The sequence below is a fragment of the Gossypium arboreum genome, chromosome 13 (genome assembly GCF_025698485.1).
Source record: "Gossypium arboreum isolate Shixiya-1 chromosome 13, ASM2569848v2, whole genome shotgun sequence".
NCBI classification, from domain to species: domain Eukaryota; kingdom Viridiplantae; phylum Streptophyta; class Magnoliopsida; order Malvales; family Malvaceae; genus Gossypium; species Gossypium arboreum.
Window position 1 is genome coordinate 2,007,289 of NC_069082.1, and position 23,477 is coordinate 2,030,765.

The window sequence follows — 23,477 nt, forward strand, 5'->3', positions numbered from 1 at the left end:
CCCATACCTGTGATCCATGGCAATATTCCATTTTCATAATCTTTACAATGTTAGCAAGTGGATACCAATTACTCTTTATTCGAGCAATAAATTCCATGCTTATAAGTGATACCATGACATGATAGCTCAATCCTATTAGAGCTCTGGTTTTCAATACATCAATGTATATAAGTTATACACATATGGTCTATCACTTATCGGAATTTAGGTAAGTCACACCATTAATGTCATAAATAGAAAATTAAACCCGTAAACAAATTTAGGATGAATTCAGTTTGAGTCTTTTCAAATGCATTGTCAGTCCAGTCAATCATATACATATCTCTAATTCTGAGAGAATTATTGCTATAGCCAAAACAAACTATCTCTACATTTGGACTTATATAATACAACATAATAGCCCTGTATTTATTTGAATAATTTGCTCAATTTAATTCTGCAGACTATAAATAATATAGATCACCTACTTTTAAATTGTCGTCTCACATTATAATTTGTTGTTATAATCAAATAGTATATATTATTGAGTTCACATATGATTATAGCTAACCAGTTAAGTTGGTGTGATTCAGGTTCATCAATCAGGGCGATGGTATTTTAATGAAAAAAAAAAGCAGTAAATTTACTATGAAGGAGTTGCATAATATGCATATATGCTTCAAAGGCTAACATTGAATGAACAAAAGGATGCCGATATATTATTGAGACTTCCTTGTATTGAAATTTGTACACGTTACAAAATAAAGCTCGCTTACTATCGTAACTCCGCAAGAATAAAGAAAACAAATTTGGAACAATGATAGGCCAATGCAAAAAAAAAATTCAATAAATCAAAATAGTTGAAATAAAAAGAATCCAGGTAGGTTTTTGGTCTAAATGAACCAAAGAGATCAACATTTCGGAGGATCTGCTGGAGGAGGCAACAATTTCTGAGTAGGAAGTTCACCATCCAAGACAATCCAAGCCATCTTCAAGCCCCAACTGGTGTGCACTTCTAGATGGCAATGCATGAACCATACCCCTGCAAGCATGTGGTTCTTGCTGTCATTGGTCATCATCATCAACTCAAAAGCAAGGATTTGATGAACCTAATTGGTGTTAAACATGTCATTTACCTGGATTGTCTGCTAGAAAACGAATTGCAACCCAACCTCCTGATGGCACACCAACACTGTTCCTTTCAATAGGATCAATCAGGTTGAACTTTGCAGGGTCCTTATTTGGATCAAAGTTGCCAAAACCCTGGCCGACAACGAAGAAATTGAAGCCATGTAGATGAAGAGGGTGGCTTTCAGCTCCAAGAATGTTCGTGTCCTGCATAACTAGCTCCACGGAAGTGTTAAAAGGAAGCACTACTACCTTTGTTCCGTTTATTACCACAGTATTGTCAGGTGGTGTGCCTGTATAGTTAAAGGGAATTGTCGGAGTGCCAGGAAAATCAGGGGTGTAAACTCCGTTAGATTGGCCGAAGAAATGGGCCTGGAGTAGTGCTGTAGTCGGCATTGTAAACGATATATTATTCACTGAAGCTGCAAACTTGGTTCCATTAGGTCCTTGGCAGGTTTGGTTATGCTGGCATGGGCTGGTTCCAAGACCAACTGTGAAGAAAAAATGCTTATCGACCTTCTGAGGCACATTGGCAGGATATTGAGCACTGGCCAAGCTACGGAGTCTACTCGCGAAATTTGTAGCAAAGGAAGTGTCATTCAAAGCAGGTAGAATTGGTTTAAACAAGGGAAACATTTTGCTCGAATGAAGGCTGTTGGGTGGTGACTCGTATTCTAAAATACCGGCAACAGTTGAATTATCAAATGTTCCTTGGCCTGTCACATAAGGTCTAGCAGTCATGAAGAAAGTGGCATTTGGATAGCTTGGTTTAGTCTTAAGGATCACATTTGTAGTTTGACCAGGGGTGATGAGAAGTGTTTCAGTCTCAAATGGTTTAACAAAAATGGCATCGACATTAACAGCAGTTAGTGTGTGATTTGCTATACCGAAGAAGAGCTCATCGTTGAGTGCCACATTGATTAAACGCAGAAGGTAAGTTTTGCCAGGCTTCACCTTCAGCTTGAATGTATCTGTCAAAGTTATTAGTCCGCAAGTGAATCCCATAGCTCTGTAATGTATGTGTGCATGTGTGTGTATATATATAGTTTAACACAAAATTTTAGCTATTTATAACCTTTGGCTGAGCAGTTATAAAGTGGTCCAGGGAGACCATTGATGGTATAAGCATCAGAGATATTTGGACCTCCACCAGTCTGGAATGCCTGGCTAATAACAGCCTCAGGATCTGCATTGAACCACTCTCCTGAAATTGATCATAAATGGGTTCATTTCATTTTGAGTTAGCAAAATAAATGTAGAATCTTAATGAATCAGTTCATCGATGATTTCATTACCGAAGACGATGGGAACTTCCTTGTAAGGCTTAGCAAAAGGGTAAGGTACGCCGCGCTTAGGAAGAATGACAAAGGGACCGTAAAGAGTGGCTCTTAGCCATGATATATGGGCGTGCCAGAAGAGAGTTCCTCTTTGGCCTACAATGGTGAAGTTGTAAACGTAGCTTTGACCAGTTTGTATGGGACATTGAGTCACATATGCTGGCCCATCTGCCCACCCACTTCGAAGCTGTCGAATGCCATGCCTGTTTCAAAATTACATCACCATAGCATTCAATTTAGAACTTCCCTCTTTAAGCATATGAGAACATTTATTCAACTTGTAATCTCTACAGAATGTCATTTTCAAGGTAAACTTCAATACCAGTGGATAGAAACATTGTTATGCACATGGTTGACCACTTTTATTAGAAGCTGATCACCCTCCCTTGCTACAATGCGAGGCCCTGGAAATTGTCCATTCACTGAAATAATGCTCCTTGTTTGACACAAACGTGTCACATTATGCAACTTGACCTACAAAATGATTAAGGTACACCAAGTTACAATCAAACAGATAATTGGTTGATAATCATACCAAATTAATAATACATACATCAAACTTGTAGTGCCTGGTGATCCCAAGTACGGGGTCAACAAGTAGACAGAAAGTGAAAAATGAGAAGAAAACCAGAAATGCTGGTGATGGAAGAAGAGAAACTCCCATTTTTTTTTCTTGGTCTGATTTCTCTTCGGCTATGAGTGAACTTATGAACTACTCCTTGAGTATGTATTCATTGAAGAATACAGAAGTGTGTCTATATGGTAAAGGCAAAAGGGTGTTTGGTGTGTACTTTTTTTTATTAGATGACGGAAACTATCTCAGTTTAAAATTAAAAGGAAAAAGGAAACCCGTAGCTTCATTTTAAACTTCAGTATGATCCAGACCAGTTGTTGAAACAACTTTAGAGTGGTGTCAAAGATAAGTCAAAGCTTTATATTTAAACAAAGAAATCTATACTACATGAATGTTATGCTATGTCCCATAATGGACGTGATTCTGAGCTTATTTCTATGTTAATAGTACAAAACCCACATTATCTTCATGGGTGAAACTTGGAACCAACGAAGCAATTCTGTAACATTTGATGGAATCATATATCATTAGCCCCAAACATCACACTGACATTTACCTACCATTTTTTTGTAGTAAAGCAAATTTCAGGGTTTACACCAAGCAGTCATTTCAGAGTTAGATCCCATGCTATTTCCTATTAAGTGTTAATGAAGAAACAGATCATGGAGGAATAAGGAAGCAACTGCTCTTTAAGCAAAAACAGACTAATAGCAACAAAAATGAATCTTCTCTTCAAAAGGAATATATATAAACTGAAGATTAGATTGAGTCAAATATAGGGAATGTGATATCAAACTGCTTCAATTGTGTCAAATACTGAATTGGACTTTTACATGCCAACCACTCTCTTTCTCCCAAAAAAAAAAAAAAAAAGGCAAAGATTAAAGCAAGATCATACAAGCTTCAACAATGTCTTGACTGTTTTATGGCTTATAAAGAAAGCAGTTGAAAATCGTTTTCTCTCCAGCATTGTTTTTTAAGGATCATCGTGGCATATTTATATTTACGTTGAGATATTAATGTCAAACATTCTTGAGTATTGCAAAATATTTTGTTTCAGACTAGAAAAATTTCAAGCTGAATTTGTTGAAATTTTAGGTTTAGGATCACATTGATAAAATATGTAAACATTAGAGAGGTAAATTTGTTATTAGACTAAATTTATTCATGAGCATTTATATTTTCTATGAATTTTATTATTAACTTTTCAAAAAGGATTAAATCGGTTTTTTAATAAAATGTGAACTAAAACATTAAAATTTTAATGATGGTGTAACAACTTGCATAGTAATTCATGTATATTTTATGTTGTAAGATACTATTTGTTTTATATGCCACGTCAACAAGTAATTTAAAAAGTATAAAACAAATATTCAAAAAATAAGAAATTTTATAAAAATAACCGAAATACACGTGAATTACTATACAAAGTACCATATTTAAAATTTAACGTTTTAATCGGTATTTGTGTTAAAAAGTAATTTAATTAACTTTTTTAAAGGTTAATGATCGAATTTTACTCCTCTTTTCAAATATAGCTTTAAAAAATAAAGTCCAAAAGTGAAAAAATTTAAATATTAAAAGTTAAATTTGTGATAATATTTGGTCTGAATTTTGAAAAATTTATTTCGTTTATTATTACAATATTGCTTATTGATTCGTAGTTTTACAAGTAGGTCTATGAATTATGAGACTCAAATTGTTTTTCAGAGTTTCTGCTGATTTAAATAAAATTAGTTAGCCTAAAGTATACAAATTCTCATTAAACTATTGTTGGTATTTTATTTTGGTCATTAAATTTTTTTTTTAGACATTAAATTATTTGAATTTTTTTTGTCATCAAATATTAGCAATAGCTTGAAATTTGATGGTAATATTGATGTGAGCTTTTTTTATTGGTCTAATAATAAATTTAGGCTACCTCTTCAACAAGTGCGTGAAAGACGAGTGCTTCAACACCATCAAAACATTTAGCTACATCACCAATATGGAATCCTCTCTCTCGGTCCTTGACCTTTTGGTCCAAACCTTATCTCATTTAGACAAAGGCCTTACGCGCAAGCACGTATTCGATTTGATTTTATCCCGTCCAGAAATTCTACTCGCATAGTTTTCACTAAAACAGTTATAACTTGAGCTCCCGAACTTAAAATCGAGTGCTTCAAAGTGTGTTTCAAAACTAAGAGATATATCTTTGACTTCCATGAAGACATCTTAGCCAATAAATGTTTGAATCCCATCCAAAAAGTCATCGTAAGTTTGATGATTTCTCAAACTTGAAAATTGACAGCTTCGATGAATGGAATTTAATAAATTTCACCCAATCCGTGCATGTATCAGCTAAACTATAAGATAGTGTAACACATTCCTCTAGCACACTAATGAGCTCATGAAAGCATAACTACACCACACCAAGATGCACATAAGTGTAAGGCCTGAAGGCGATATAAAGCACAAACATGTGCGAAACCTCTGACAAAACTCGAAACATGCTATAGCACTTAATTGGCATGTCAACCATATTCAAACACTTAAGGGAACTTTAAGTGCTTTCACATACTTATGATCAAATTCATAGTAGTAAAGGAAAAAGATTCGAACCCAGAACTTCGCACACATAAACATAACACTTAACCACTGAACTAGATTAATCACTTTGATCATTTTTTGACAATTCAAAAACAAGAATTTTGAGGCATTACATGGTTGACATTCTGCAAAATTCTAGTTTAGCCCGTGATGGAGCATGGAAAAAGAGGCATGATAATTTCGAGTTAAGGTGGAGATTTTTGGAGTATGTCTCTCATTTATAGGACACATTGTAGACATATTAGACAAGAATCAATGAGCAACCAAAGAAGGGTCAAAACAAGCTCGAAGTTAAAACAAGGAGCATTGGCTCGTCGGGATGAGGAGAATGGGATGTTGCGACGTCATGACGTGTTCTCCTATTTAACAGCCACCTTTTAGACTTTAAGCAGGATTTTTTCTCCAGTTAAACTCTGATTACTCCAGAGATATTTTAATATGATTAGACCTCTAATCTTAAAAATGTAGTGTTATAAAGCTTTTCTTTGAAAGTGACAAGATGTAGTCGCATATTGAGTTTTGGTGAGAGTTTGAAAAAATTTCGTGAAACCCCTTTAGTGAGAACTTTGAGTGTAAGCTTTATATTCGGGATTTGGGTTTATTATATTCTCATTATTGTACTCTCGTTTTGTTTACTCCATTAATGTTAAGTTGATGTATCTTTTGTTCGTGATTTTTATTCTCTTTGAAAGAGTTTTCCATGTAATACATTTATTGTCCAAATTTTCTTTGCTCTTTCAGTTTTTGTTCGTTGTTTATATGGGTCGATTCCCACCAATAACTTCGACTTTCCTACTAAACCGCTTCTTCCTCCAAAGGCAATTTACAATTCCAGACCTTCACTAATTGGAGATCCTGCCTCCCAAAAACAGTTTAAAATTATTAATCGGGAGGGTTTGCTTCTTATTCCTTGAGACATAAGTCTCCGGAAGATATTCAAGTACTGCCTTTTCGATGAGGGAGGGTTTGATCCCGCAGGGCGTTGGAAGCCTCAAGCTAAGTCGTATCCCTTCGATTGTGATTCTCCCATAAGCCAAATGTAAACAGGGAGGATTCTGGAACCTTGGAACCATATAGTGAACATAGGGTCCCATCAGAAGTGGCCAGTACCAAGGAAAGTAGTGGTTAACCCTTTGCCTCTCCTTCCCTCAGGTGGAGGCCCCTACGGGACGGTCCAGGATTGGACTGATCAATTCTTGAAGGGGACAGACTGTGTTCTTCCCCCCATCCTTTGGGGGAAAAGAAAACGTCGTAAGATATAATCTTGCTTTCTATTTTATGTTAAGCTACTAATTTATTTCTGACTTCTTTTGTCTGTACAAAATTTGCTTTGGAAAGTGAAGGGATTATCGAGAAAGCCAATGCCATGGTGAAGGACATACTGAAGGAGGTGCCTACAAGCCAATGCCATGGTGAAGGACATACTGAAGGAGGTGCCTACCTACTTAATAACCCTAGTCGTCTATAATATATCTAATACTTAAAATAAATATTATGAAATAAACTGAAATAATAAAATATCTATCATAAAAATAAAAGCTCCCACGTCATTCTCCCTAGCTTGGAAAACGTCGGTGAGAAAACTTTCACCACTCCAGCATAATTTTCTAGATTAGCTCTTTGCAGCCTCTTCTCCGTGATTAATAACTTTGATGACTGAATATGTGCCCTTTCATCCTGTTCATTCTTTAATTTCACTTCCATCTCCAAACATTGCTTCCAAACTAACTCGATATTCCACTGTATTTGAGTAAATTTTTCTCTTTCAATCAAAACAGCTTGCTGCATGTTTTCATCACAATACTCTCTATTGGTTTTAAGTTCCACTTCCAAATCCTTGACCTTTGTTTCTCGAAACTGTCTAAGTGCGACTTCTTGATTCAACCTTGATACAAGATCTGTCATGCTTGTTTTTGCTGCAGCTAGCTATTCTTCTATCTTTGTTTCTAGACTCTCTATGTCCTTCACAAACAATATCAAGGGACTGCTTTTGCTTTCATTCGATGCAACCTCAAAAAGTTCATTAACAGCCAGCTTTTGAACATCACCTCCCGAGCTATATATCCAGGCATAGTGAGGTAGTAGCACAGAAGAAACCATGATCTTCACAAAATCCACCAAGGTCATTACCCTTAGCAATAGATGTGTTGTTCTCTTGTAATCTTGGTGTAGTGTTTTGTATTTTACTTTTTATCTTTTCACCAAGGGCAGCAAGTACTTAAATAGTGAATATATAGTAGTACTTTGGAAAGAGACTTGAAGCTGATATGGAGTTGGCTGTAATTAAATTGTTCTAGCTATGTTAAACCACTTTATCCCCTGTTAAAGAGTAATAATAGGTAGTGCTAATAGAAGAGTACCTTTGCAGATTTGTCAACTTGATAAGTTTAATAAAATCACAAAAAAAGAATGGCTCTAGATATGCTACTAGTTCTTGTTAATCTTAGACCCAAGCCATTATTATTCTATGTTTAGCCACTGGGGTAATTGCAGACTGGCTAATGAGCCAATTGACTTTTTCACAGAAACTTGCACTATATTTTCTTTTAAAATACTTGTATGTCATCCCTTGATAAACAACAGCTAGTTTGCTATATTTACTTGTTTACATTTTATGTATGTATCTTTGTTTCTACATAGGATACCAGTCATATGTGGTCAGCGCTAGCAGATACTTCTCCTTAAAACAAATTTTAATGTAATTTTAAGCTCATTAATAAGTTGGATAGACTATTCAATTGTCATGGATAAAAACGTTTGATTCTTTGCACATGCAGGTGTTGGCGGTCAATTAATGCCATCAAGCAACAAAACCAGGTACTAATTCCATCTTAATTTAATTTCAAAGTCCTTGTTTTACTTGTGAAGCCGGCCAATCAATTCCATCTTTGCTACGACTTTGACAAATTTGGAAGGTTTTTAAAATTGAATTGCACAAAATATTGATTTTAAATTTGATTGGTTTCACTAATTGGTTGAATTAAATAAATTATTATAAAATTTATAAAGTTAAATATAATTGAAAATAATTTAAAAAATATTGAAAATCGGTTTAATTGGTTCAATTGATTTTTAATCCGCTCATTGTGATAAAACTCTAGTCCCAATAGAATAATTTTGAATATTTGAATTGATATTTTATATTTCTATATTTAGATTGAATTAATTTAAATTAATAGGTTGGAAATTTTTTATTTTTGGTTATTGATTTTTATTTGAGTAATTTAATTAGGTTTGGTTATTTTATTTTGGATAGATTTATATAAAAGTAATGGATATTTAAATATCAAAATGAGTTGGGTTTATATAATGCTTAATCGAGTTATTCAATTTAAATATTCAAAATAAAAACTTATATATTCAATAAACCGCATTAATCAAATTAGCTCAGTTTATTTAGCTTAATCTTAGGTGTCATAAACAATTTAGGTATATATTTAAGAATCTTCCTACATTCACATGGAAATAACCAATTTGCTTTGAAAATTTCTTCTCTCGTTAACGTAAAAATCTCAACTTCCATCTTCCCAGTGTCTTAATGAACTTTAAGAATATGTGGGTGGCAGTACAATATACTATATATTTGAGTAATTTAATTAGGTTTAGTTATTTTATTTTTGAATTGATTTATATAAAAATAATGAATATAATGATTAATCGAGTTATTCGATTTCAATATTTAAAATCAAAAACCTATTCAATAAACTGCTTTAATCAAATTAGCTCAGTTTATTTAGTTTAACCAAAATCTTGGTCACTCTTAAGTATCATAATCAATTTAGGTATATATCTAAGAATCTTCCTACATTCACATGGAAAAAACCAATTTGCTTTGAAATTTTCTTCTCTCATGCATAAAAATCACAAATTCCATGTTCAAATTCATCTTCCCAGCGTCTTAATGAACTTTAAGAATCTATGGGTCTATATATATTTAAGTAATTTAATTAGGTTTAATTATTTTATTTTTGGATTGATTTATATAAAAGTAATGGATATTTAAATATTGGACTGGGTTGGGTTTCTATAATGTTTAATTGATTTATTCAATTTGAACAATTTGAATATTCAAAATAAAAACCTACTCAATAAATCATTTTAAATCATTTTAATGGAAGTAATTCGGTTTATCTAGCTTAACCAAAATCATGGTCACTCTTAAATGTCATAATCAATTTAAGTATATATTTAAAAATCTTAAATAACCAATTTACTTTGAAATTTTCTTTTCTATTACCTAAACATCATAAATTCTCTCTTAAAATCCATCTTCCCGGCGTCTCTTAAAATCCATCATAAATATTTGGGTGGCAGTGCAATATACTGACTTTGGGATTGAGTCACGGACGATGGTCGGAAAAATCACTCGAGCTTATGAAAGGGAGCTCAAAGATGGTGATGTGAAGATGACGAGTCCGAAGTTCGGGATGTCAATATTATTTTTCTTCCTTCGCATCTCGTTTTGCTCTTCAACAGACCAAAGTTTCCAGCAATGCTTTTCATCTCATTTACCACCTTCCAAAATAACTTATGATGTTATCTTCACCCAAAACAGTTCTCAATATTCATCCATATTGCAGTCTTCCATACGGAACTTACGGTTTTCGAATGCTTCGAAACCACGTTACTTGGTTACCCCTTACAACGAAAATCATATCCAGGCAACCATAATCTGTTCCAAGGAACATCACATGCATGTTAGAGTTCGAAGTGCTGGACATGACTATGAAGGCCTCTCTTATATATCTGATGTTCCATTTATAGTTATAGATCTTTTCCATATCCGGTCTGTCATGGTAGATATAAAAAATGAATTTGCATGGGTTGGAGCTGGTGCAACACTTGGTGAATTATATTATAGTATTTCTGCCAAAAGTAATGTCCATGGATTCCCTGCGGGGAGTTGTCCCACTGTAGGGGTGGGGGGACACATCAGTGGAGGTGGATTCGGTACGATATTTAGAAAATACGGTTTAGCAGCCGACAATGTTATCGACGCCAAGATGATCGACGTTAATGGAAATGTTCTTGACAGGAAATCAATGGGAGAAGATCTGTTTTGGGCCATCAGAGGCGGTGGAGGAGCTAGCTTTGGTGTTATTTTCTCATGGAAACTTAAGTTGGTTCGTGTTCCTCCGACCGTAACCGTTTTTAAAACCTTAAAGACATTGGAACAAGGAGCAACCAAACTTGTCCAGAAGTGGCAAAACATTGCGTATAAGTTTCACCATGACCTTTTCGTCCATGCAGTTATACAAGTTACTAATCCGAATTCAAACCAAAACCCAACCGTTCAAGTTTCCTTCGATTGCTTGTTTCTTGGGACTACAGAAAGACTCCTCTCTTCCATACAACGTAGTTTCCCCGAACTAGGCGTAACTCAAGAAAACTGCACTGAAATGAGTTGGATCCAATCCGTCCTTTACTTTGCTGGCCACTCAATTGCAGAATCCGCAGATGTTTTACTCAATAGGGGAACACAATCTACGCAGTCGTTCAAAGGCAAGTCCGACTACGTAAAGGAAGCAATCCCCAAAATGGGGCTCGAAGGACTATTTAAAATGGTAGCGGAGGAAGAGACATCGATGTTGATATTAACGCCTTACGGAGGAAGAATGAAGCAAATAAAGAGTTCAGCAACTCCATTTCCTTATAGAAGTGAGTATTTATATGGGATACAATATATGATTAGTTGGGATGTAGCAGAGGAAACAGGGAAACGCATAGGGTGGATGAGAAGGTTGTACAAGTACATGGAACCTTATGTCTCAACAGCACCGAGGGCTGCATATTTCAATTACAGGGATCTTGATTTGGGGAGGAACAGTTACCCAAATACAAGCTATGTGGAAGCAAGCCAATGGGGTTTGAAATACTTCAACCATAATTTCAATAGACTGGTTCGGGTGAAGACTTTAGCTGATCCTCACAATTTCTTTTGGAATGAGCAAAGTATTCCAGTATTAAGGTTAGAATAAAGCATTGATTTGCTTTGTTTATATACACTTGTTTGAGGTCACATAAAGTATATATAATGCATACTGTAACTGAAAATAATCACATGGGACTTCTATTATTGTACTACAAAGTTTCACACTTATTTGGACCCCCCTTACACTTAATAAATCCGACATGTTAAGCTCAATTTGCTTCATTTTTTGGCCATAGCTATTAGCATCTTAGTGTAGTACATGCAAAACAAAATTCAGGAGGTTAAGGCCAAGAGTAAAAGCCAATAATCATTCATTTCGCAGTTTTTGTTAAGCAATCAGCTATCCTATTGTATTCTTGATGTACATACTTAATATTAATATCTCACTCTTAACGCAAAAGGTCTCAGATGGCATAAGTGATATACGAATCTGATTGATGTATTATCAGAGTACCTTTAATACGATGCAATGATTCCAAACAATCTATTTCTAACAGCAAATCACGACAGCCATGCTCCCAAGCCTATTCAAGACCATTAAGAATACCCCAAAGTTCAACCTCATAAACATTGCACAGCCCAATATTCCTTAAATCCCAAACACCACGAGCTTAATGCACCTCAGATCAGGCCGCTCTCCATACCTATTCCGTATTCCAAGTTCCGGGCCACCGTCTACATTTACTTTCCATTTCCCCATTGATGAAGGAGACCATGGATTATATAATTTTGATATCTCAATAAAATTAAAAATTCATGTTAGACAGAAATTATGGATAAAAAATACTATATTTCAATACAATCCTTTTCTGTGATTTACTCTACAATATGCATTAAAAATCATAATATTCTAATTGCCAATAACATGCATCAACGTATTGGAAAACTATTATTAAATTTATCAAATTAAAATGAAAAATAACAATTAAATTTGATAAATTGGTATTTCATGCTCAATCATCTTATATTGCAAACAATAATTTGGGAAACTATATTTATTTTAATAAATAATATGTTAGAAAATATCAATATAATTAAAATTTATTTTCTCCTTATTAACTTCCATCTAAAATCAACTATATTTATTTCTTCATTAAAATGCTCTGACTAGATTTCAATTCAACAATTTTAAGATTCTTATTTCTTAAAACACATTTTAATCAAATAATTAGATTGAATTAATAAAATAAATTATTTTAATATTTGTATCAATCATAAAACTTAACTATAATTTTAATTCAATACAGATAAATAAAATTCGAAAATTTTGTAAAAGAAAGAATTTTAAATTTTAAATAAAATCTAATAGTTTTAAATTTTAATTCAAGAACGTTCAAACTCGGCATTAAAACCAATTATAAATCCACCTAACTCACGAACACTGAATGAAAATACAATTGTACTTGCAGAGAACGTATCACTAGTAACAAGGAACAACAAGGAAGAAGAAGAACACAATCAACACTTTGACTAACTATGGAAATCGGATGAAAGGAGAAATGATAGAAGAGCGAAGGAAGGAGAAACAAGATCACAGAGAGAAAAAGTAGAATTCCAGAAGTTGAATAGAAGAAAATTTTGGCTAAGGGACCAACAAAGAAAAATTCTTTTGCTGCAACAAGAAACTAACGTGAGAAAAATAAATAATTTCAATTTACTCACACAAGATTCAAACACGGGACTTAAAAGTAAGTTGACATCTTACCACTGAATTAATAAACTCATTCTTCTCAATAATCTTACACAAATTAAGGATAATCCTTATGAACCAAGTTAAACATAGTTTTAAAATTAATAGAAAATATTCTAAAGAGAACGGAATCAAACACGGGACCAAAAACACACATTCAAAAGTACTTAATCACTGGAACATTTCAATTTACTTAATATAATTTAAGAATTCAAAATTTTAGAAAATTGGGCTGTTACATTTACACTTGTATAAGTAGATTTCTTCTCTTTTATAAATATGGATAAACTTAAAATACATCTAGGATTAGTAATTTACGGATATGAAAGGAGGTAAACAAAATTTGAAAATTGAATTTCTTATCCAACCGAACTTGAATAACATAAATTCTATTTGAGTTGAAGATGGTATTTAAATAAAACTCTCCTGAAAATATTGTGAAAACAAATGGGGGTATTTGCTTGGCAAAAAGAAACTATGACTAAAATGGTGTTTGGAACTGTGGTAAAAATTTCAACCACAAAAAAAAAAGTGTGAAAACAAAAAAAAGAATATCGAGATTGTTTACACAATTCAACCTCAGGACCTTGCCCAGAACATTAATCCACTGTCTTTCTCACAATACAAACAATGATTTAAGTCCTAACGCTAGTCTAACACTCACCAATTTAGCAACCTCACCGTTGTACAAAAACTAGATCATTCTCTCTCTAAGCTTCCCTCTCAAAAGTTTAACTTTACAATTCAAGATTCTCTTGATTGCTTATAAAAATAATACACACATACACATTGCTAACTTCAACAAATTTGTACTCTATCAAACTCTCAAAACTCTTGGTTCACCTTAACTTAGGTAAAACTTAAGTTTATATAGTATTTAAGTTTTATTTATATAAGAATTATAATATGATCACTTCTCTAAAAAGAAAGTTAAAAATCAACACAAGATACTACTTCCATAAGAGTTTTGATTTAATCCAATACTCTCAAACCATAAAAAGTGACTTTTCTTATTCAACAAGTAATCTACCTTAAGTCGCAAGAAATTAATCTTCAAGTCTTTAATAAATAAACTTTATAGTCTAAATATCTTCAAAATAATCGGCCTAATATTTTTATTCCAAAATCTATCAACTCTTTGAAACGGACGAGTACCTAAAATTATGACCACTATTTCAACTAAAAATCAAACTAATCTCCAAATATATCAACCAATATGAGCTTTAAAATTTAAACTTATTCCAAAACTCATTAACACCTCTAGATGCTACAAAAGCTTAATATTTTGCATGTTTATTGAAATCTATATGTTTAGAAATTATATACTATTTGGTGGGCCTATCGAGGCAAAGAAGCCGAGGTGATACCCACTGCAACACACACATGCTACCTTTCTCTCTCCACTTCCTTTTCTATTTCATCTCCTTTTTAACTTATTATAAATACTCACCCGTCACTCCATTTCTTCACTCCTCTCTCATTATCTCTCAGCCCCCCCTCCTCCCCCAACAAAAGAATCTACCTTTACTCTTCATTGCTGCGACAATCCACTTCACTGTTTTAGCTTCCAAAAGGGAACTCAAAAAAGAATCCAGAAAGAAAAAGGGCCTCCATTGATCCTTTTTCAAAACCTTATCATCAATGGCTTCAAGTCTCACAACAACATGTTCAACTTCACCACCACCGAGTTTCTACTTGGATGAGAAATGGAAGTTATCAAAGAAAGAAACTTCTTCATCAGCATCATCAATAAGGAGCCGTTCATCATTCATCATCAAGAACCCTTCTAATAAAAGATGTGCTTTCACAAGGAAATGTGCGAGGTTAGTGAAAGAACAAAGGGCTCGTTTTTACATCATGAGGCGTTGTGTTACCATGCTTATTTGCTGGCGTGACTACACTGATTCTTGAACCAAAAACCCTTCCTTTGTGATGGGTTTTTTTTTGCCATTTTCTTTTTGCTGAGTTAATTTTAGCTAGCTAGAGGTTTATCAGTGGCATCCAAGCAAGAAGGAAGAAGAAGAAGAAAGTGGATATCATAAGCTATGTATATATTTACACTTGTATATAAAGAGTTGTTCTTTGAATCTCTCTCCATATAAGGAGCTATGGGTTTCTTCTAATGTGACTGTTGCTTTCAAAATATTAATATAAATTAGAAGGAATCGTCATCAAAGTATAGGTTTCTCCATATTTATTTCTTCATATTTGCTGTATCCTTTTTCTTTTTCTAGGTTTTTCTATAGTTTTGAGATCTAAGAAAGTAAAAAAGAAAAAAAAAATTCATATGCAAGTTTTGTTCTGGTTTGGATCTGGGTGTTAATTTGCTTACATAGAACATTATTATTTTATTATTTTTCAATGATATTTTGATTTCTTTTCAAGTTAGTCACATTTGAACATGGGTGAGTGAAGATGCCATTTTTTATTCTATTTTTGTACATCAACTTGTATTATAAAATTAGCAGTAAATTCTTTGTTTAATTTAAGAAATACAAGATAAAAAAGTAAGATAAACATATTTCGTCGTCGATTTAAACTCATCCTTAACATATATTCGTCGATCTAAACTCATCTCTAACATAATTCAACGTCAATCTAAATTCACCCTTCAAAGGTTGAAGAAGAAGTAAAAGAGAAACGAAAGACAGAAGTAAATGGGCACTATGCTCAAAGTTTCTGTCGAAAAGAAATCCAAATGACCAAATTATCCTGCTACTTAGTGGTTTGACCAGTCATGGACCACCACTCAAAAGGGACATATTAGTAAGTTAAAATGGTGATAATATATACTTTATTTTATGGTTTTCAGTGTTAAATTTATTTATGGTTTTGATGGATGATAGTAGTAAATATAGGGGAATCAAGAGGGTATTAATGTCAAAAGGAAAAGAATACAGCTGGGTTAATGAATGGATCTGATCTGACCATTCGTTTCTAAAAAAATGGGAAAGCCCTTTGGGAATCATAAAGTTTTCAGTACTAAAACAAGTCATCTACAGTTTTATTATTACATTCTTTTTTTTTCTTTTAATAACTTCGGGAATGAAAAAGTTTGTCTATTAATAAATTATTTTTCTATTTCATTAAAATTTATTATAATAATTTCTATTATTTTTACGATAATTTTAACTCAATTGATATTGATATTATTATTAATACAAAATAAAGTGAGTTTAAATACTGTTGAAACATATATAGAGAAATGCAACTGATAATAACTATTGCAACATTGGAAACTTTAAAATCAAAATTAAAGGTAGATTGTCTTGATAAAATGTCGATAATCGCACTGCCATCATCATCATCAGACTAATCCAACCTTCAAGATAACCAATCACATCAATTATGTTTAATAAATTAAGCCTTAAATGATTTATCTTTCTCGTCAAATCTTACAAATAGAATTACATTGCTCAATGATTCCACAAAATTTTCTATTGAGTCTTGAACTTTGCAATAATAAAGATAGTATAAGTTCAAATGTACTTAAACACATATTCTCTTATAATTTAAAAATATACGAATTTCTAGATAACTTAAAACCTAAATAATTCACAAATTTCGTATCCACAATCAAACATATAATTATTTATTAAAAAAGATAAAATTAAGATTTTTTTACTAGTATAATCATTCAAAATAATAATCAGAAAACTACACTAATTTTCTTGGTAGCCGATTGATTGATAAGAACTTATCACTTCTCAAATGTCCATTGTGTGGGCTAAGACAAATTGGTACAAAAAGATTTTCTTTTTGGCTTTAGTGTTTCACTTGCATTGATTTCTTCCATCTCCTCTCACTTTCTTTTGGGTCCTCCTCATAAATAAATTTAGGTCAAAGAACCACCTTCTTTTCATCATAATTTTTTCTTTTCATGGCATGCATTTTCTAGGTGATCAATGAAACATTACTCAAGCTGGATCAAGATTTGAAACATTAAATGATGAATTTTTAGGTTGGCATGCTAAATGGGTCCCTGAAATTATAACAACAAAATTGATAAAAAAGAGAGAAATTGGAGGAAGAATATATATATATATATATATATATATAAAGGCAACTAAATTGTACACTGTAATTTATAGGGTGGCCTAGACCTGAATAGGTCAAAGAAAAAAGTGGGGAAAAAAACATAAGTCACCCCACAAATCTTAACAAAGATGATTAATATCTTTGATTTATATTTACATGTTGATTTTTTGATCATTACATTTTGGATTACAATGATAAAATCATTTTTGCCTTTTGTTGTGTATATCCTTCTTTTACCCTAATTTATATGCAACCAAATCTTTCTCTTTCTTTAGCTAATTGATTATGGAATCTTAGCTTGTCACCATAACATATATAAAATACAAAATTTTCATCCCAATAAGTCAAGATTTTGTCCTTTTATTTGGTTCCAAAGTGTATCAACATGCACTTACAAGCTATCAAGCGATTAAATTTTGATATAATGTTAATTTTAGTATTAATGTATATATATATATATTTTTCAATTTCATTCTTATATTTTTTAGCTAAATTTGATTACTAATATTTTCAAAGAATTAAAATTATTTTTTAATAGAAATGTTCACTAAAGCATTAGGTTTTTAACAATGTTGACGTGGTAATTTGTGTGAAAATATGTGTGTATTTTATGTTGAACTGACATTATTTGTTTTTAATGTTACCAGGCCTGGCCCTGGGGTCATTTAGAGGTGCGACCGCCCAGGGCCCAAGGCTGAAAGGAGTCTTAAAATATTATTTTTCAGTTGTTAAGGGTCCCAAATAATTTTTTTTTTTAACTTTTAAAGGATAAGAATAAAAATTTTACCAACTTTAAAGGGACCTAAAAAAATTTTCTCTAACTTTTAAGTAACATAAAACCCCATTTTATTGTTTTTCTTAGAGCCCCCAAAATATTAAAAACGGGCATGTATGTCACGCCCACAATAATTTTGATATCATAAAAAATATTTTAAAAAAGTTAAAAAAAGATTAAAAGTCATAAAATTTAAAAAAAAATACACGTGGATTGTCACGTGGGCTGCCATATTTAAAATTTTAACATTTTAGTCAATATTTTTGTTGAAAAATAGTAATTTTTTAAAAGGTTGATTGTTAAAATTAACTATTTTTTAACAATTAAGGGTAAAATTTAAATTAAAAAAATTAAATTTTAAAAAATGTAAATGTTAAAAATTAAATTATTTTAATGCCTTAAAGATGAGTTTGGATGGGCAACCGTTTATATTATTTTTTGTCTCACGCTATAGTATCATTATAGTATCTAATCTCACAATTACTGCTATTTTTACACTAACTATAGATAAATGCACCGTTTATCTAAAACTTAGTCTAAATTTTAGTATCTAACATTTGCTCTATTTGATAAGAAAGATGAAAAGCAATATTTAATCTAATAATTGAAATTCATAACTAGTTATATATTACTTTTGTAATTCAAATGTCGAGTTATTTTGTTGATGTTTATTCTTTGGCAAAACAATTGGTAATAAAGTGGTCCATAGTTTCAGGGAAACAGCCATTGTATCCATTGTTAATAGATTTGGGTCCAAACCCTAAACTCAAAGTACTAAACCAAACAAAGTGCTTAAGAAAACCATAAAAAAAAAAAGAGGAAATAAAATAAACTAACCCCAAAGCCATTGCTACTGTGGATCTAGCCCTAAACTCTAAGAATTTTTCCTTTATGTAGGACAAAAGGTCTAGGAAATAGGGCAGAACCTTTAGGTCCTTGTTTGGTCAACGGTCACATCATGACACGTAAGCTCGAGCAGTATGATAAACCCCTGAAATTGGAAGTAAACCACTTGTCACCTCCCCGTTGGCCAGTTACCTTCCAAATGGGACCATAAGTCACATGGGTAGGCTTGGAACTATATGGGGAATGGGACCCCATTCCTTCACAAAGGGTTTTGGCCTGTTCTCCCAACCCTAGTCGATTAGGTGTACATCCTATCCATCCTCTACACTTTGTTTCATGTCTTAGATTTTAATTTTACAAGTACTTATAGTTCGTAATAAGATTATGAAAATGTAAGATTGCGGGTGGATTGTGAGACTATTTTATTTGGTTTATTTGGTTGAAATGTAATATTCAAGTGTTTGGTTGATAAAATGTAATATTACCTAAAAGTACATTTTACTCATTTTTTTACAAGTTTAGTTCCTTTAATATTTTTTAATCTTGATTTTCATAAGATTATGATAAATTATTATAATTTTTAATTTTATTATAATTTATAGATTAATAAGTAAAAGATGTGATATTAAAATAAATTTATATAAATCATAGTTATAATAATTCATGAAAAGTGATTGCAAGACTAACCATAATTATAATTATAAGCGTAATTAATATATTAATAAATTATTAAATAAAATATAATAATTTTAATTGTAATATATGTCATCTACTGGTTCATTGTTAAATTTTTTGTTTGTTTGTTTTCAATTAGTTTTAAATTTTATTTTAAAAAATCTCGAATTGATTAAATAATAAAAACAAAGGGTAAATTGGTCTAAATTTTAAGATTATGCCCGTAATTTAAGATAACTTAAGGAATGAGCTGTAATGAGATTACATCCTATATTGCGGTATAATGACACTATTCCATAATGTGAGATTACAAGATGATTGGAATATTGACTATTTAAACACCATAATTTTATTTTGAAATATAATCATAATATTACATTTAACGAACCAAACACCCATTAAAATAAGCATAAAGATCCATTATATTTGAACCAACTCAAGTTGGCCCATAAACCATACTATTATTGTCTTATTTTATTTTTATATATTTTTAGAATAAAACTCATTTGTATTATGTAGGATTGTCGTTAAGAAAATAACGAAATTTTAATGGTAGAGTGACCACTTCGTAACAAAACAATAACGTAAGTGACTAAAATATAATTTTTCAAACATAAGTGACTAAAATGTAATATGAAGCAAACAAACGTGACTATTTTTATAGTTTACCTTTTCTTTTATATAGCATGTACAAATTAAATTATAAAAACTAAATTGTGAATATTTAACTCATTTGGGCCGAAAGCTCAATTTATATTAGCGATTGAATCATCAAACTAAGCTCCTCTCCCAACCAACAAAACTGATTAGAAAAAATTGGCCCTTGATAATAGCAAATCTTTTAATATGGTACTTTAAAAATGTTGATTTTTAGTACACATATTATTTCGTCTACTAAACTTGCATCTATTACTAACTCTTAAATTGAGCAAGAAGTGATGTGGCACACCTCTCTTATCATAGCCTCCACATCTTGACCAAGATCACAATCTTGATTAGCTTACTAATTCCGTCATTGAGTCTCAACCATCTGAAAGTGACCCTGATCCTCGACACTTTGTTGATGAAGTTGCTATGGCTGAAAAGCAATGTAATCTAATTGTTGGTGTAATTGTTGGTGTAAATGTTGCGACTGAAGAGTTGGAAATAGTAGCCCTGCAACTCAAAGGCGTAGCAAGGCGTTTGTAACTAAGGAAACCGAAACCGAGTATGACAAGATGAAGGATGCTGGGAAATGAAGGAAAAGAAAGTACTCTTTTATTTCTTAGCTTCTAAAAATTTGATACAATACCCAGAACTACTCATAATCTATCCCCAATAATAAATAAGAAGATAATACGTTTTTGCGCACTTGAATTCACATATTCCTGTATTGGCAACAATATTCATACCAATCAGCTTAAGACTCACTCGAATAAATTTCAAGCATACAAAACTGAAGTAGTACATGTACAGCTTTATCCATGTGCAATTATTTAACTTTCATGCTTCCAATGAATTAGTCTCTTTGAAGATAAATTGTCAACTTCTCATGAACCCTAGAAAAGACAATAGTGGCCAGTTAATCAACTTAACATTACAGTTAAGCTATGACTGGGAGAGAGACTCACTCACTCACTAACTCACTGTCTCCTTGTTCAATTCTCTTGTCTCACTCAAATCTTTTATACAGCTTAGCAAATTGTTTACTTAATATATTTTAATAAGTCCCCCACACAAGGACTCATAATTGAGCACCATTTCCAATTGTCTAGGCAAAGCACTTCCACCACTAACTTACCTGATTCATATGTTTCTCAAATTTGGCTTACGCATAGGATACAAGTACAATATATTCTTGAATCAGATACGAATGTCAAAATACGAATACTTTGTTCCTTAACAAAAAAGACCAAGTTACTCCTATTGGTCTCATTAGTTTTTTTTCCAAGACTCATTCAAAGCATGGTTAATTAATACACATTCAAACTTGGATAATTTTCTTTTTCTGTCAACAAGAAAGTAATTATGTACCCAAACCATGAAATGCAATGAACTGTAAGCACCATTTCTAACCCATTGCTGACATACTTTGAACACCTCTAGTCAAAAATATTGAATGAGTAGGAAGTCTTGGATGTAGAGCAATAAAAACTCAAAAAGGTACTACTTGCAAGAAGTTGATTAAAAATTGAAGACAAAACACTTTGAGATTTAAACTGTATGGCAGTTGTAATTTCATATGCCAACAAGAAAAATCAAAGATATGCTTTTTCCTTCCATTTTATTATCAGAGTTTGAACCTTTGTCTCAATTCACAAAATCATGGAATTGAGATGAAAAGAAGAAAGCCATTTCATCCCCTTTCTTTCCTCAATATTTACAATGATAAGAAAAAACATCCTATTCAATGGAACCACTTTCTATGGCTCTTAGTACATTGTGTGAATTATGTTCAAAATCATAAGCCATTACCTTCTTCTTCTCCTACTTCTAGATCTTGCATTATCAAGTTCAAGAGCCCAACCTCTTCTCCTTGAAGGAGGACTAAACAGGGAATATGATCTACTACTACTACTTATCCTTGAATCCAACCTAGGAGAAGAACTTGAACCACTAAAACACCCAAACATATTCCGCAACACCCTTCTAAGATACCCTCCTCTTTCCCTACCTCCACTCCCCCATGAAACCCTCCGCGGCACCAACCCTCCGCTAAAACCACCATCCATTTCCGTATAAACAACGGGAAACTCTCTATTCTCTCCAGCTGGAAACCTCCCCACCGCGAACCCACCACCCGGTAATCTCCAAATGGTCAACCCCATGGGGGTCTCATCCAATGAATTTGAACTCCCGTCCCCTTCTTCCCCTATAGCTGCCGGCAATTCATGGCGGCAAACGGGGCATGAATTTCGCAATCGAAGCCAAGGGAGTAAACAGTTTGAATGGTACAAATGGTTACAAGGCATGTTTAAAACTTTGGTTCCTAACTCGAATTGTTCTTTGCATACCGCACAGAACAGTTCGTTGTTGATATGGGTATCGTCTATTTCCACCATTGGCATTGCTTCAACCGCCGCTTTCGACGCCGGCGGTTGGTTGTGACGCCCAATGCTTTGGATTTCCATTTGTGATAACTGCTCAATTAACCGGTCAAACCCAGGACCTAACAGAAACTCCGACATACTCGCCGGTAAAGGCCGCAAACCCAATCCACCTCCGTCGTCATAATAAAGCTCAAACCCCCTCCCACTCTGTTCAACATTTGTACTTTCCCCGGAAGGTGACGCTAAAACAATGACGGGATTAAAAGGAGAACGATCGCCACCGTTCATCCGGCTTCGACGGAGGGTAGTTGTGCTATTGTACATCGCGGTGAATCCATCGCCGCCGACGAGACGGGAGTCAGCGTGGAAAGCACGCGCTGCATGAGGCATGTTATCGATCTCTTCGACGAATCCGCCGTCACAGTCGGGGCAAGTGATCGGATCTTCGTTGGAAATCAAGAAGAACCGATTGCATTGGTAACACCAATACGACGTCGTCGTTGCCATACAGATTAACAAAACAAAAAAGAGGGGGACTTTTACAAAAAAGAGGAAAGAAGGAAACTAAATTCCGAAAAGAGTGAACATAATTTCCTTTTACGCTGTTTGGTATGAGAGAGGAAGGAAAGAGCTCTGTTTTTATTCTAAGGGGAAAGAAAGAGTAACGAGAAATAAAAGGAGACCACGAATTATTCTTTTATATATAAAACGGTGCGTTGAACAGGATTGCCGCGTTAGCGTCCTACCTACGCGGTAGTTTTTATTTCCTTTATTTTACACCACCAACTTATATTTTATTTTTTAAAATTATTCATACACCGTCACTGTATCAAATACTCGACTTTTAAAAAATGAATAGATTTATATAAGTCAGTTCGGTCGAAT

At 33.0% G+C, this 23,477-nt stretch overlaps 3 protein-coding genes and 1 long non-coding RNA gene across 4 annotated transcripts; 2 read left to right on the top strand and 2 right to left on the bottom strand.

The window, feature by feature from the left end:
* Positions 1-671: 671 nt before the first annotated feature.
* Positions 672-3,502, bottom strand: LOC108463033 (laccase-17-like). Its single transcript, XM_017762975.2, has 6 exons — positions 2,998-3,502; positions 2,767-2,918; positions 2,403-2,647; positions 2,183-2,311; positions 1,116-2,078; positions 672-1,021 (listed from the first exon to the last, which is right to left on the bottom strand). The coding sequence occupies exons 1-6, from the start codon at positions 3,106-3,108 to the stop codon at positions 891-893; spliced, it is 1,731 nt and encodes a 576-aa protein (XP_017618464.1). The 5' UTR covers positions 3,109-3,502; the 3' UTR covers positions 672-890.
* Positions 3,503-9,818: 6,316 nt separating this feature from the next.
* Positions 9,819-11,752, top strand: LOC108462402 (berberine bridge enzyme-like 8). Its single transcript, XM_017762350.2, has one exon. It carries the CDS (start codon positions 9,957-9,959, stop codon positions 11,583-11,585), a length of 1,629 nt encoding a protein of 542 aa, XP_017617839.1. The 5' UTR covers positions 9,819-9,956; the 3' UTR covers positions 11,586-11,752.
* A 3,166-nt stretch (positions 11,753-14,918) lies between these two features.
* On the top strand, positions 14,919-15,408 carry LOC128286755 (uncharacterized). Its single transcript, XR_008277445.1, has 2 exons — positions 14,919-15,052; positions 15,206-15,408. It is a non-coding gene; the product is annotated as an uncharacterized LOC128286755 (long non-coding RNA).
* Positions 15,409-21,748: 6,340 nt separating this feature from the next.
* LOC108462911 (probable E3 ubiquitin-protein ligase RHC2A) lies at positions 21,749-23,264 on the bottom strand. Its single transcript, XM_017762822.2, has one exon. The coding sequence runs from the start codon at positions 23,097-23,099 to the stop codon at positions 22,014-22,016; it is 1,086 nt and encodes a 361-aa protein (XP_017618311.1). The 5' UTR covers positions 23,100-23,264; the 3' UTR covers positions 21,749-22,013.
* Positions 23,265-23,477: the final 213 nt, after the last annotated feature.